Below are 16,337 nucleotides of genomic sequence, written 5' to 3' on the forward strand. Positions count from 1 at the left end.
CCGTCTTCCTCTGATAACTACAGAAGAGAAGGAATACAAAGATAACAACAGTATCCGCCTCTGAAGAGAAATCTCTCCCACTCAGTAGCAGCACAGTTTCTTCTCACGAACCAGTCATATTGCAATAGGTTGGTTTGTTTGCTCAATTAACAGAGTAAATATTTCACTGATAAGTTTTTGCTCACAATGAGATTATTGTACATTACCTGCACAATTATTCAAATAAAGTAAATAGCGAGACCTGGTTTAGATAGCCAGTTCAAAATACAGTAACCTTGAACAGATTTGTTACTTTGTGCCTGGAATGCATTATTCTGCAAGGACATTGCATGATCCTGGAAGCACAATTTGAGGGTACAGAGAGGAGTGAAAATTCAATTTCGAGGAATCTTCGTAGCAAGGAATGCAACACTGGTTTCTCTAGTCAAACATTTCAAAAAGTGAATTTTGTTCTGGGAGAAAAGGTAAGGTAACTATTAGGACAAGTAAACAGTATGACTGAGTAACTTGAGAAAAGTGTTGTTGTAGTCTTGTAGGTCCCAGTATATTAGGGGGACGAGGTTGGTGAATGGACTCTTAGTTTAGCATAAGTAGCCGATAGTCTATCTGTTCAATCTTGTATGTAGCTGTGACGCTCTGAATACCTTTCCCAGATCTGAAGAAGAGCTTTGTGTAGCTTGAAAACTTGTCTCTCTCACCAACAGAAGTTGGTCAAAATAAAGATATTAACTTCACCCACCTTGTCTCTCTAATTTGAGTAAAGTAACTTTTCTATTGGATTACTATGATTTTTTTTTTAATCTTCAGATACAGTTTTCACAGTTGATAGTTTGTTAAACGTGAGACCCTCCAGTTTTAATCAGGAAGAGGAAGCTTGATAGATAAATACAAGAAGACTAAAAGTTGACTGCAACTGTAACACTTTTGAAACAATTTTTCCTCTTCACTTAAAATGAAAGTATTAGTATGACAGTCTCTTTTTTTTCATATCTTTTATCTACAGATTGATCAAGACCCTCTCTGGAAGTCTGGCATTGCACACTATCTCTTCATAAGTAAATCTCCAAAGCCCTACAATTGGCATGAGAAATTGATTTATTATTCATGGTTTAAGTATCATGAAGACAGAATAGTGTCCCATCCCCTCCCTCCGTAAGACAACCTGAAGACACTACTCCCTATATTGATAGAACTTGGAGCAGTCCCACTTTTGTTCTTTCAGTGGTGATACAGCAGCTGGAGAATATATAGCTAGATCCCTAAGGAATAGGCTTGAATTCATACAGAAGTTAAGTAACTCAGAGAAGAAAATAAAAAGGGCAGATAGATAGCTGTTCCCATTACGGAACACATATATAAACAGACTGCAAGTCACAAAATATGTTCTTTATTAAAATAAATGGAAAAGAAAACTTCACTATCACAGAAATGCCTCCTTGGTCTGAACATGTGGGGGAAGGTGGAAAGCTTTGATGGACCAGCAGGGATCCTTGTACAGGTGGGGATGGTACCATCTCTATGTTCTCTTCTCCTTGGTCCCTCATGATGGGAGAGAACTTTTCTCCCCGGCAACAGAAATTGGTAGAACAGAACTGGCTGCTTGGAAAGGAGCAGAAGGAGCCTAATTAGCTTCCTGGAATAAATAGCCACACCCAGACCAAGCAACCAGAGGTGGTAAAGGGCAGCCATTTGCCTTTTGTGAGGCAGGCGAGGAATTTTTCCTTCACTGCCAAATTGGCCCAGTTAGTGTGGGGTTTTTTTGCTGGAAAGTGGCTTGGTAAGGGATAGTGATCTGATTAGATGTCTCTCTACATTTGTCGTAACTTTTACTGGGTCCAGTGCAGGGTTTTTGGATGAAAGGTGGGCACATCCTTGATAAACCAGTAGGAGGGGTAGTGTAAGATCAGCAGGAGGGGTCTTACACTATATGTAGAAGGGGTGGGCTGCAAAGTCTGGTGAAGAAAGGGGGACTGTATCCTAAACCCTCATAGGAGTTAGGGGGGTCTGGGATTTTAGTAATGGTGCTGATTACATTAGGCTAAGGTTGGTCTTCCCCTATGGTTATGCCCAGGGCAGGTCCAGCCTCTTCCTGGGGGAGGGGGTTAATGTGGGCTAGACAGAAAATTGGAGGGGTAGCGCTATACATCTGGTGGGCACACATACTTATTTATTTTTTTAACAATACACACTTAAACATGTGTTTATCTAGGTTATCCTTAAAAGGAGAACAAAATATATACAAACAAAAGTGCAGGACACTGTATGTGAGAGAAAGAGTGAGTGTATGTGTTGGGAGGTGGAGGGCTATGTGAGAGTGTGTGTGGTTGTGTGTGTGTAGGAGGGAATGTGTGAGGGAGAGAGAGAGTGAGTGTGAGTGTTTTGGGGAGTAAGTGGGGGAGTGTGTGTGCGTGCTGGGGGTGTATGTGGGACGGAGGACAGACAGAGAGAGAGGGTTGGTGGCAGTGTTGAAGGAGACCGTGTGTGCCTGAGTGAGAGTGTCAGCACACTGTCTCTTTAAGCCCGAGCGCTCAGGAGTCTGAACGCTTGTTCAGTACAGCGGCCATCACAGCTCCCAATCCGGGGCCAAAGACACCAGCACAGGCAGGCTCCCTGCCCCCGCTCAGCAGAGTCCCACTCGGGCACATCCATGTCTAGCAGCCGGTGAGCTCCCCCAGAGCTATGCCAGTCATGGATCAACTTCCCAAAGAAGGGGAGACTGCCACAGCACCAGGAGCTGGGCAGCTGGAGAGCAGCAGCTGTTAGCCAGATGCCCAGCTCTGGAAGAGGTGGCTATAGGGGTTAAGGAAAATTTGGGGGTGGCTATAGCCCCCCAAGCCTCCCCCAGGGCTAACCCTGTTATGCCTACCCATACTGTCGGTGCCAGTTAGCCACTGAGGGGAGTTAAACCCCTAAGGATTAAGTTCAATATAGTTGAGGCCTCTGCCTGAACCGTAGTTTACTGCATAGTCTCTTTATTCCTGCTGTGCTTGAGTATGAATGAATTTCTAAGCATCGGGGGGGAGGGGGAACATAATGAAAATGTATCACTGTTATAACTCATATACAGTTGCCTTCAAGAATTCTTTTCCAATGTATTTTCTTGTGCCATCAGGAAATATGGAACAAGTTGCTTCCTTTTGAGCAGAGAACACAAACATGATCAGGGAAGCCAAGTGCCATGTATCTTATATGATATCCATGCATTTGGCAGCCCTCTAATTCATTCTAACATTTCAGCTGGATTCTTGTCCATCTGCCTTAGCTGAAGGAAGATGACAGATGCAGGCAGTTCCCCTTTTTGGCCAATATAGGCCACAGTTGCACTTTATGAGCAGGCAGACAGGGGTCTCATCTCTCTGTTCCCTCTGCTGGATCCGAGCCCAACATCAGACCCAGCTCACCCACTCTCTCCCTACCCATCCTCCTTGCAGCCAGTTGCACACCAACACACATTCCCCAGTCCCAGCCTTTGCAGCCCAGGAAGTCAAACACCTTCTACCACCCAGCTGCCTTCTGCCCCGGGCAGTCCCAGCACCCATCTATTACCCAGAAGCCTCCTGCCCCAACGTCCACCATCTACTTGCCACCCCAAAATGTCCAAGCTCCACAGCACCTTCTATTCCCCACCTTCCCTCATAGTGAGCCCTTTTCTCTCTCTAGCACCATCTACCCACTAGAAGTTCTCTGCTGCCTAGGAAACCCCAGCAACCACTCATCTCCCAGTAGCTGCGGCACCACCAATCCCCATTCACCTATTTCCTCAGCAACTCCAAGCAGAGACCTAGGCAGCTACCTTCCAGTTTCTTATTCAGACTCCTCTACTCATCTCCCCCTTGATAAGTTTGGTGAAGATCTATTAACTAGAAATGGCCACTGCTCAGAGCAGATTATTCTGACCACACACATACATCTACTGTTATATACACACACTATTTTCAAGTATGAACATTTGAAAAAAAAAAAGTACAATAGCTGGAGCAGAACAAAACTTGGCAACTACGCATGATACCTTATTTAATTTTTTTCACACCCAGGGCTTCATTTTCCACTCTTTCAAGTTTTATAGTCAATTCAACCTATACGATATGAATGCAAATATTTAAGGTAAGTGCAATATAACATCTGCAGCTGGCCCCTATCAACTGACTCAAACTCACAGGGCTCAGGCTATGGAGCTGTAAAATTGCAGTGTACATATTCGGGCTGGAGCCCAGACTCCAGACCCAAACGTCTACACTGCAATTTTATAGCCCACAGACCAAGCCCCATATCAGCTGACAGAGGCCAGCTGTGGGTGTTTTATTGCACTGTAGACATATCCGTAAAGTACTTTAATTATACATGTCACAATGTGCTCCAGCTATAATGAAATAAGAACCAACCATTGTTATGGTTATATGCATAAGGGACCTGAGCGAAGTTGGAGAGTTTAACCTTTATGTTTAGAATTCCCCAAATTCTGATTGCTCAGTTTATGAACCATAAAGTTGTATTAACCGTAAGTATCAGCATACAAACAGTATCAAATTCCAATGCCGATTGGAAACTAAAAGAAACACAAATCTAGACCAAACTATATTAGAAAAAACTGCTTCACATCAGTGCTGATATCAATGGATTTAAACAAAATGAAAAGTCTGAGAAAGGAAATGATTACCCATCCTCTACTGATCAGTTATGACAGAGGTCAGAAAACCCCCAAGGAGCAATATTTCCAAAGTTCAGCATAACAGGTTGATTTGAGACTTGAAAGGTGGATTCTGTAGCTCAGCAAATAGGTTTGTTTGGCTGCCCATGATACAATCAGAGCGGATACAGTAGAAGATAAAAATTAGAGAATATATTTATTTATTAGTGAAGAGGTTTTCTCCTGTTTTCTTGTTTGCAAAATAACTTAGTCTATTTCAGATCATTCCATTAAAAACTAGGTGGAGTAAATGATGTTTCCCTTACTCTCCCACACTTTTATAGCAATGGAGCAAATGCATTACAAATCAGAATTAAAGCTGTCACTTGGAGGTGAGAAAGAATCTAATAAGATATTTGGGGTTCATTCCCCATCCTGCTAAATACTCCTGCATAATCCCAATTAATATCAACAGCGATGGCATGGGGTGTATGTACCTCAGGCTGGCCGGGCAGCCAAGGGATTAATGCAGGAACTTTCAGCCAAGGCTTATTGGCAGCCTTACAGCAGCTGGGAGAATAAAACATCTGAGAAGCATAGGGGCGGGGCTGCTGCCAGAGGAGCAAGCAGACTGGAAATGGAAACACGGGCCAGCAAGCAGAGAAGGCATGACCAGATCTAAAGGCTTGAGAAGCCGACAGAAACCAAGGTAGGTAGGAAGGAGCTCAGGGTACACCAGGAGGAGTTGTTGAGGACAGATTCCCCCTGTCTGGTTTAAGGGCCCTGATCTGTAACCAAAAGGAGTGGGGAGCCTGGGTTCCCCTACCAATCCCTCAGGCTTAAAAACTAAAGGGTTTTCCAAATCCTGACAGTACCAAATCCCACAGGAATAAGGGGAAGAGCCCACACACCTCAGCAAGACTAACCCACTTCATAGCCCAGAATTGGACTACCATGCAGACTCAGGCAAAAGGAGCTGACGGACCATCCTGCCAGATCAAGTAAACTCTGTGCAATGCTCTGTCTGACCAAAGGGGGTGCTGTTGCATCAGCACACTGGCTCACAAGTGGCTACATGTGCAAAACCCTCATGTTACAAGTTTCTTGAAGTCATTTGACATGACCTCCCAAATTACTATCAGTCAAGTCTTCTTAGAGTTCAGCTCCCAAATAAAACACAGATGCACACTATAGACTGGCAAGTTAAAATTAATTTTCCTTTCATGGCAAAGGCAGTTTCCCATGTTTTTCTTTTACTGTCTCTCACACTTAGTACAACACATTCAACTTCTTTTCATTGATTCCCCCCCTCGACACCAACAAAGTTTTGCATTTACTTTAAAGTAAGGTTGATCCACTCAATAAAGAACAATTAAAGATATGTTTTTATAATCCCATGATTTTACCTTCGCAGAGCACCAAAGTAACCAGTGCAATCTAGTCCCCATTATAATAGCCACGGTCCAATTGGATAATAAAGTCAGGCCACTACTTCTATTCCGGAAATATTTCTAGTCTTCATTTACACAACTCTGGTATTTTTCAAAATGAGAATGATAAATAAGCACTCTGGGATGGCATTGGAAAGTGACACAGAGCTGTGACTACCTGTAATTTTTTTTTTACTAGCTATCCTACATTTCTACTCATGTCAGACAGTGAAAAGAAACCACAGTAGCAGGTGTCACAAGATTTTCACCTTACTTCTTGATTTCAAAAAACCTCTCTCAACCACTTGCTTATTTCACTGCTACCATTACAAACATACCCCACACTTTCATAAATACATTTTCCTTCAAACTAAACTACATGTTCCATGTAGACCTTAGTTCAAAAAATGAAACTTATTTTGTCAATGGAAATAGTATTTAAACTATTTCCTGACAACACCAGAGCAAGATTTTTATTTTATTTATTTCTACCAACAGGATTTTAAAACATACTCTCTCTCTCACTCTATAGTTTTGAACAGATTTCTCAGTAAAAAGCATAAAGAATTTAGTAGGTTTTGTCAAAGAATTAGTAATAATTATTCAGTCTCAGTCAAAGTAGATTGAACAACTTCCACATCAAAAAGAATCATTATGAACTGTGTCAGATGCCCAAATTTCACACTGCTCATGTTAAACATATTTGCTTTATTGACGTTTTCCTACCAAGCTATTTATGGACATGAGTTCTCATTTTATGACATGCTCGGCAGAAAATATACTTGTGAAAGAATATTACACTTGACATTTAATTTTGAAACAACAGTTGGCTTCCCAGTGGGAGTTTTGCCTGAGTAAGAAGTGCTGAATAGGGCTCTTGAATATTAAATTCACCACAGATATTTTTCAAGGGAGGACACGAATTTTGAAGTGTAAAGGCTACCCAAGCAATTCCCTTGTTTCTAAGGTAAAGTGCTGCTTGGTAACAATACAAGGAAGCATAGTAATGATATATCTTATTGTTTTCAAATATCCTATGCAATTAGGAAGCTAATTTTATTTTTAGGAAATTAGGTCAACTGCTAGAGTGCCAGTTCTTTAAGGGAAAAGAATGAAAAAGTGGGATGATTTATTATACATACCTCCTGTTGCAGCTCTTCCCATTGAGTACTGAATTTCTCCAGTTTCTCAGTGATCAATTCATCCAAGACTCCACCATCAGTTAAAGTCTGTGCCAGCTCCCGAATCTGATTGCGGTTATCTTCTGGATGTCGCATTAAGCTTTCCAAAGACTTAAAAAAAAAAAAAAAAACAAAGATCATGATTTGTTCTCCTTTTTCTCAGACCAGCTGAAAAAGTCTGAAGAGCACTCATCTCTCATTCATGTGTAAGAGAGAAACCCTCCATTGTAGACACCATTGAAGTGCAGACATCAGATCAAAGTATCAAACAATTTCATATTTATGCCACAAAGTACTCTTCACTATGCATTACTTAAATCATGCTTTTGCAACTAATGCCTCAAGTCTAGCAAAGTACTTAACCTTAAAGTTGCTTAAATTTAAACATGAATAATGCCAACTTATTCTCTGCATCCAAGTAGGACAATAGCTCATGCCAACATGCCCATACCTCTTGGTGAAAAAATGTCTATTGAAATAGAAAATCAAAATTATATAAATAAAATCATAGCATCCTCCCTGCAGCTGGCCGGATCAGCTGACTCGAGGTTGTGGAGCTTTGGCTCCAGGCTGAAAGATTGCTGTGTAGATCCCGTGAGGGTGGAGGGTCCTAAAGCTAGGGCTCCAGCCTGAGCCCAAATGATTACACAGCACTTTTTAGCCCCACTGCCCAAACCACGTGAGCTCAAGTTAACTGACCTGGACCAGCCATGGCTATGCGGCAGGGCTTTTATCCTCATGTAGACAAACCAAAACATAATTCATAGCTAGCCCATTGCCTTCATACATAATGAATAAAGACTGAAAGGACCAGACCCTATGGATAAAATACAGACCCCACTAAAATCATTGATGGTTTTGCCATTGACTTCAGTGGGGCCAGGATTTCTAAGAGTTTATGTTTTATCCTCAACAACATACTGAGAAATCAGTATTTTCACATGGGATTACTCTATTCCATTTACATGGTAGTTATCAGCATAAAACATGCACACATATTAAAATCAAATTATGATTTGTTGAATCAAGTAGCACTCTGTGATTTTCAAATAGTCTGTATCTTCCCAAATAGTTATGCAGATTTATGGTTTCTTTCATATGTAATGGAAGGTTTTTCAAAATGTTGTTGGTATAATGCATTATGTGCCTTGATATTTTATATCAGTTAAGCCAGCACTTACATCTAATGCCTCTGAGATCTCTTCTGCACCTCCTTGGATATTTTCAGTTGCCCTGAGTTTCAGCTCCATCTCATTCAACCATTTCTCTTCTGCATCCAAGTAGGACAATAGCTCACGCCAACATGACCATACCTCCTGGTGAAAAAAATGTACCTTTAGATAGAAAATCAAAATTATAAAAAAATCATAGCTGCTTCTTCCTGGCATTAATCCCACCACATAAGGTCTGCCGTCTGAGTCGTCTCCCTCCGAAGTTCTCTGTTAAATCCTATACCCTCTATAATACCACATGCTACATTCTTTCTCCAACCTGAACAAGCAGATCTCAAAATTATTTTTGCACATTTACAGAACCACATTGATATCAATGGGCTCATCACAAGTTTTCCATTTTGTACCTAAATAGTTTCACGCTTCTTTAAAAAACAAACTGATCACGTCATTGTAGATAAAAGCAAAGTCAATCAGACATTTTTCAATCAATACATTCAAAGCACAGTTTGTCCAGAGTTTATTGGCATCTATGAGAGTTTCATGCATGTCTGGAGTGCTTTCAAGTGCCTAGTGCCTTCAACAGAAGGCCAACACAGTAGCAGGTAAGGAGAGTCTAGTGAAAAAAAAGTTGATTTTCATAGAATCCTCACAGTTACTCTGATTTTGAAAATGTCTATATTTTATTTAATCAATATATATTTGTTTCCAATTTTCTTCTAAGCCTTTAAGATGTAAATTTTATTTAAAGATTTATTCTAGAAAAGTTATATGGGTTAGCAATTTTCTTAAATACCTTACTGAAAACAAATAATAATAATAATAATAATATGATGTTTCAGAGAAACAACACCTTCATCAGTTTCAACTGAACTATATTTTAGACACAACTTGATTCTAAGCCACATTGAATGCAATTGTTGAAGATTGCCTAGATGCTGGAATTTAAAACTGACTGCTAAAACATAAAATCCCATCTTAATTATGTTATTCTCAGATAATTTAAAAATCTGCTATTTTAATATCATCTTCAGCTGTCTACCTAAACAAAGGCACTGTAAGTAAAACATTCCGAAACTCCATAAACCTTACTATCCTTTCCAAGTTTAAAATCTCTGTGGTAGGTTACTCTCCACTGTGTTTAGCCAAAAGAAAAGGAGGACTTGTGGCACCTTAGAGACTAACCAATTTATTTGAGCATGAGCTTTCGTGAGCGACAGCTCATTGCCGAATATATAACTGTGCTCCATCAGGATAACTATTGTGATTCTGTGGCTAACTATGTTTACATCAACTGAATACGAGCACAGTTTATTTAGCATGACAGTAGCAATGGGGACAAAGATAAGAGTTTATCATCTGCTAATCCATCTGAGTAGTTATAATATTAAAGACCAACAAAACAGCTGACCTCCAGAGTTTTGCACTTTCCGTTTAGCCTGCTGCAGAGCCGCTGGTAGTTTGTAATTAATACGTCAAGTTCCTTTTCTAAGGCCTCAGGAGCCACAGGTGGAGCTCTTGCTATAAAATTATTCACAGAGTCTGTGAGCAGCTTCACCTTCACCTCTTTCTGTGTGGCCTCCTCTTTTGCTCTCTGTAAAACAGAAGTAAATGATGGTCATGACTTTGGTCATGAGTTGTGGAGAAGAAAGCAGAGTTCAAATAACTGCATCAAGATTCTCCACAGGTTGAAAGAAGGAAGAATCAAGGATGTAATTCCCAACCATCCTGATATCATCTTTGATCGTGCAATGAAAATGTATTCATCTTGTTTTCATTTTAGAGGCCACACACAAGGTCATCATGAACAACAAATAAATGTGTTACACAATATAGAACGACTGAATCTTTTGGAGCAGTGAGAAAACAAAATTTCAGTAATATACTTGCTGAGAAAATGCTTCAGGCATCAATGCCGCAATACTTCGAATTACAGATTGAAACATATTTTGTGTTACTTCCAAATAAATTCAATTAACCATCTTTAACAGTGCACAGTCAGCTGGGGAGATTTAAAAAAAAAAATCAATTTTCTGTCTAGGACTCCAGTGATGTCACAGCTGATTTTCAAATTTAAGCTTCAGCGTGAGCATTCTTTGGATTGTCCCATCCATCCCCAGAATCAGCTGAGGAGGTAGGGAGAGAATCCCTCACGCAATAGCACGGCCTGGAGTAACAGCGAAGCATGGAAGGCTTGAGGTGTGAACATGGCTTGGTTTAGGAGGAAGATGCAGTAAGAAGTGAGCAGCGATCCCAGTGAGAAAGGTCAAAGAAAAGTAAATGTTAGGCAATCACAGAGGACCACAGTTTAATAGGAAATTTTAAAAATAATTAAACCACATTTAACCACCAGGCTGCTCTCATTGTTAGCCTACATAATCACAACAACTAATTACTTTTACCCTCATCTGTGCTCTCTTTCTCTCCTACTGCTTGTTACGCTCATTAGTTATGAGTTGACTTTCATTAGATTGAAGCTCCTTAGTGCAGGTAAGGTCTCTCCTTAGGGGCTTATAAAACACCCAGCAGAACGGGGTCCTGATTGTGACGGGTACTTTTAGACATTACTGTGCTATTGCTAAAAATACTAAGGTAATGTTTATTTACATTGTACCATTAATGTGCTGGATCCTTTACAGATATGTAAGACAACAGTTCCCTGCCCCAAAATGTCTCCAGATTGAGGTACTGATCCTGCAAAGACTTAAGCATGTGCTTAACAGTAAGCGTGTGATAAGTCTCAGTGGAGTCTTGAAACTACTCACATGTTCAAAGCTAAACACCCGCATAATTCTTTTCAGGACTGGGACCTATGGGCTCAGTTGTACCCTATTGGAGTAGTATAGATCTGCACCACCTCAGTGGGAGGTTCAAGAGGAACTCCTCCTGGAGCGTCTCAGCACAAAAGGAGGAACGTATCTCCTACAACATCCTTTCAGGAGGTTTTGGATGCTTCCCCCAATGCTCTGGGCCCCCTCCATGTGCCAATGGATAGGGCAGGTGGGAATATACCTTTCCTTCCTACCTGCCTCTCCTTTGAGCCATGTTAGGCTGGGGAATATCTTTTTGCCCAGTAATGTAGAAGTACTGTCAGGGTAAGTACAAGTCTTGTTCGTTAGAATTTGTATTCACGATATGATCAAAGTCAGGGAGGGAATGGCAATTATTCAAGTCTGTTTATATCTAGTCAAAAATTGCATGTTGTGTGCGCGCAGACTTCAGTAATGGCATTTTATTCTCTTATATTTGTATGAAGTATTATGCTAGGCCAAAAACTGTGTCTTCATTTCACTGGGAAACTGACCCATTAGGAAATTTTACATAATTTTTCTTACCACACCTGTTTCAATGGATAGTATATCGTTAAAGTGCCATGAACTATTGTAATATAGATATTTCCACACATTAATTATGCCCCAATAGCATATGCTGACTTTTAACATTGGGTTACATTTCATTCACGGCAAACCGCTGTTGTCCCATTTTGATTTCTTTAGGAATTTACATGGTTTCTTTTCGATCAGCTGGTAAAGAAAAACTCTTCTGCTGCAGGGGTACATGCTTCGAAACTTCCATAAAACCCTCTGCATAACAAAGAGATTTTTTTTAAGGCCAGAGAGACCATTATGATTATCTCTTGCATAACCCACACCATAAATTTCTGCATCAAGCCCATGTCTTGCAGTTGATCTAGAGTATACACTAATAAATCATAAATGCACAACACCTGCATTCAATTCCTAAATGATAGTCTCTCTCTATTTAATGTAATAGTTAAACAATCAAACCAATTTCACCTTGATTTATCAAGTAATTACCTAGTGGTTAACTACTGCTAACAACTGATTCTTCGGAAATTATTGCTTAATTAAATTAATGCTCAGACTGCAAAGAATCTGAAATCCAATAAAGCAATGGGAAAAAAACAAACATACCCAAACCCTGTAGCAACAGAGTACTGTGAAGATTTAAATATCTTTCAACAGACTCTAAATTGAAACAAATTACTTTAAGCCACCTATCACTTCAAATTTCAGATTTTCAAACTAGATATAAAAAGCAACTCTTTTAAATGAGCAAACAGATTGTGTGCAGCGATGGCTTCAAAAAAGAGCTTCAGACATAAATTAAACAATTCAGTCTGCCTTTTACCTTCAGTTCCTCAACCGCTTTCTGTAATTCATCTGGTGTTTTATACTCAAAATCCCTCTCCAGGTATTCTTCTTCAGCTTGTGTTATCCATTCATGCATCTCTGACAAATCCTTTCGAAGACTAACAGTCTTATCCAAACCACCTTTTAGTGCTGCCTTCTTAGCATAGGCCTTTAAGAAAGAAGCATGAAATGGTATTTGATATAAGATTCTACTGCACAAAAATAAAGGTCATCATCATTGTAAAAAGTAAAAACTACAGATGCTAACACTGAATCAAATAAATATTGATTTTTTTTTAAAAAGTTGAAGCCTAGCAAGTATCTATTTTGAGTCACAAGGCACACAAAGTTGCATCTTGTTTAGCAGCAGCCCCGTAACAGATAACACACAAAGTTGCATCTTGTTTAGCAGCAGCCCCAGAACAGATAACATTTCAAGTGGCCACATAAGATTTATAAAAGAGTACATGATTGCCCTCTGGCAATTCTCCCTTATCTACAAAGGTGTAGGTCACACTGCATGCATATGTGGTAATCTTAGCTGATTTTCCTCACATTTTTTAAAAAAATGCCTGCAGTTTGAAATGCTTTTTATACGCACTTCTTGTATGTATTTAATAGCTATCATTGAAGTTACTATGTTAAGAATGCCCATTGGCAATGTATACTTTGATCATCATCAGCATAGTTGATAGAATATCATGCAAGCCATAAAAAATAAAATAAAAAACCCCAATCATCCACAAGTTTTATCATCAAGAATTTAGAGGCTTTTTCCCCCTGCAGAATTTTAACTGGAATTTCTGTAAGCAAGCAGTACATGAGATATTAAAGAAAGGAGATCTTTAAAACAAGTTCTACATGCATCAATATTACACAATAAAAACAAACAACTAAAAGCTCCAAGGCAGGTTCGTGAAAGGGACCTCTTTGAGAAAGGACTGTGGAACTGGGCCAAGTAAGTGCTTTCCAAACTTCAAAGAAGCATACTAAAACAGCAGTAACTTGTTAACCCAACAGATATAATTAAACTATTCTGCAACAGCAAAGCCACTTACAAATTCCATGCCTCAATTTCTCCCTCTATAAAATGGGGATAAACATACATTCCTGCTTTTGTAAAGATTTTCTGCTGAAAAATCTCTAAACAGAGAGGGCAAAGTATTATTTTGTTAATCTGTCTGAGATATTTATCCATGCAATGGAAAGCTTTAAACTGTTCACTTTAAATAGCTCTTTCTCTAAACCTCTGAATGGAGTTATATTTTGCAAGGGTAAGCACTGAGTTCTTTGAACTGGACTCCTTCTGTAGAGCATGATGGTAGTACAGTTTGTCAACAGAATGTTTAGTGAAATATACCTCAAGTTTAAATCTGTTGCGTAACATACCTTACTTTCTTGGTTAAATATGGCTAAGAGTAAGTAGAACATGGACATTCAGTTCATCAAGTTGAAGGTTTGGTTTTTATGGCAGAGACATCAAATTCACCAGACAATTTTTTTTGTTTCATTCTCAGCATAAAAGGCAAGAAGTGCCCAGTGACAGAGGTGATGGAAAGGCATTGCATGGTTCACGCTCAGCAGCATGGGTAAGTGAAGTATGACAAGTGGTAATACTTGGCCAGAATCTAATTTTAAAACCTAAGGTATTTTGGTTTGTGTTAATTTAAACTACAGTTAAAAGTGTATGTATGGAAATCTGTAGAGTTTTCAGTCCCCATTCAGAATGCATAACACTGAAAAACAATCTTGGGCTGGTTACTAACTATAGTCACATTATTTTTCAAATTCTTTTTTTTAAAATATATATAAAAGCAATTTGAGAGAGAGAGAGAGTCCATGGACAAGCTTTTGCATTTCTTGGCGGGTCAAAAATATCTCAGGGTGGTGCTCAGGGCACGTTACCAGAGCATGCGCTCTGTAAAGCTGAACAGTTCTGCCATTAGAAAAGGAGTACTTGTGGCACCTTAGAGACTAACAAACTTATTCGAGCATAAGCTTTCGTGAGCTACAGCTCACTTCATCAGATGCATTCAGTGGAAAACACAGTGGGGAGATTTATATACACAGAGAATATGAAACAATGGGTGTTACATATGGTATGGTATCACTGTATGGTAATCACTGTATGTACAGTATGGTAATCACTGTAACCAGAGTGATCACTTAAGGTGAGCTATTACCAGCAGGAGAGCGGGGAGGAAAAAACCTTTTGTAGTGATAATCAAGGTGGGCCTTTTCCAGCAGTTGACAAGAACGTCTGAGGAACAGTGGGGGGGTGGGGGGAGAGAGATAAACATGGGGAAATAGTTTTACTTTGTGTAATGACACATCCACTCCCAGTCTGTATTCAAGCCTAAGTTAATTGTATCCAGTTTGCAAATGAATTCCAATTCAGCAGTCTCTTGTTGGAGTCTGTTTTTGAAGTTTTTTTGTTGAAGTATTGCCACTTTTAGGTCTGTAATCGAGTGACCAGAGAGATTGAAGTGTTCTCTGACTGGTTTTTGATTGTTATAAATCTTGACGTCTGATTTGTGTCCATTTATTCTTTTATGTAGAGACTGTTCAGTTTGACCAATGTACATGGCAGAGGGGCATTGCTGGCACATATCACATTGGTAGATGTGCAGGTGAACAAGCCTCTGATAGTGTGGCTGATGTTATTAGGCCCTGTGATGGTGTCCCCTGAATAGATATGTGGACACAGTTGGCAACGGGCTTTGTTGCAAGGATAGGTTCCTGGGTTAGTGGTTCTGTTGTGTGGTTGCTGGTGAGTATTTGCTTCAGGTTGGGGGGCTGTCTGTAAGCAAGGACTGGCCTGTCTTCCAAGATCTGTGAGAGTGATGGGTCGTCCTTCAGGATAGGTTGTAGATCTTTGATGATGCGTTGGAGAGGTTTTAGTTGAGGGCTGAAGGTGATGGCTAGTGGCGTTCTGTTATTTTCTTTGTTGGGCCTGTCCTGTAGCAGGTGACTTCTGGGTACTCTTCTGGCTCTGTCAATCTGTTTCTTCATTTCAGCAGCAGGTGGGTATTGTAGTTGTAAGAATGCTTGATAGAGATCTTGTAGGTGTTTGTTTCTGTCTGAGGGGTTGGAGCAAATGCAGTTGTATCGTAGAGCTTGGCTGTAGACAATGGATCGTGTGGTGTGGTCTGGGTGAAAGCTGGAGGCATGTAGGTAGGAATAGCAGTCAGTAGGTTTCTGGTATAGGGTGGTGTTTATGTGACCATCACTTATTAGCACCGTAATGTCCAGGAAGTGGACCTCTTGTGTGGACTGGTCCAGGCTGAGATTGATGGCGGGATGGAAATTGTTGAAATCATGGTGGAATTCCTCAAGGGCTTCTTTTCCATGGATCCAGATGATGAAGATGTCATCAATGTAGCGCAAGTAGAGTAGGGGCATTAGGGGACGAGAGCTGAGGAAGCGTTGTTCTAAGTCAGCCATAAAAATGTTGGCATACTGTGGGGCCATGCGGGTACCCATAGCAGTGCCGCTGATTTGAAGGTATACATTGTCCCCAAATGTGAAATAGTTATGGGTGAGGACAAAGTCACAAAGTTCAGCCACCAGGTTTGCCGTGACATTATCGGGGATACTGTTCCTGACGGCTTGTAGTCCATCTTTGTGTGGAATGTTGGTGTAGAGGGCTTCTACATCCATAGTGGCCAGGATGGTGTTTTCAGGAAGATCACCGATGGATTGTAGTTTCCTCAGGAAGTCAGTGGTATCCCAAAGATAGCTGGGAGTGCTGGTAGTGTAGGACCTGAAGAGGG

The 16,337-nt window shown here is 40.2% G+C and overlaps 1 protein-coding gene across 11 annotated transcripts in view; it reads right to left on the minus strand.

Moving 5' to 3' along the window:
* Positions 1 to 16,337, minus strand: part of DMD (dystrophin) — a 2,122,534-nt gene that overhangs the window by 1,159,837 nt on the left and 946,360 nt on the right. For all 11 annotated transcript variants that reach the window (XM_075132091.1, XM_048863664.2, XM_048863629.2 and 8 more), the window contains 4 exons: positions 12,563 to 12,733; positions 9,822 to 10,004; positions 8,420 to 8,554; positions 7,200 to 7,349 (listed from right to left, as the gene is read on the minus strand). In XM_075132091.1, the coding sequence (XP_074988192.1) occupies positions 7,200 to 7,349; positions 8,420 to 8,554; positions 9,822 to 10,004; positions 12,563 to 12,733 (639 nt within the window). The remainder of the gene's footprint in view (positions 1 to 7,199; positions 7,350 to 8,419; positions 8,555 to 9,821; positions 10,005 to 12,562; positions 12,734 to 16,337) is intronic.

The sequence above is a fragment of the Caretta caretta genome, chromosome 1 (genome assembly GCF_965140235.1).
Source record: "Caretta caretta isolate rCarCar2 chromosome 1, rCarCar1.hap1, whole genome shotgun sequence".
Taxonomy (NCBI): Eukaryota; Metazoa; Chordata; order Testudines; family Cheloniidae; genus Caretta; species Caretta caretta.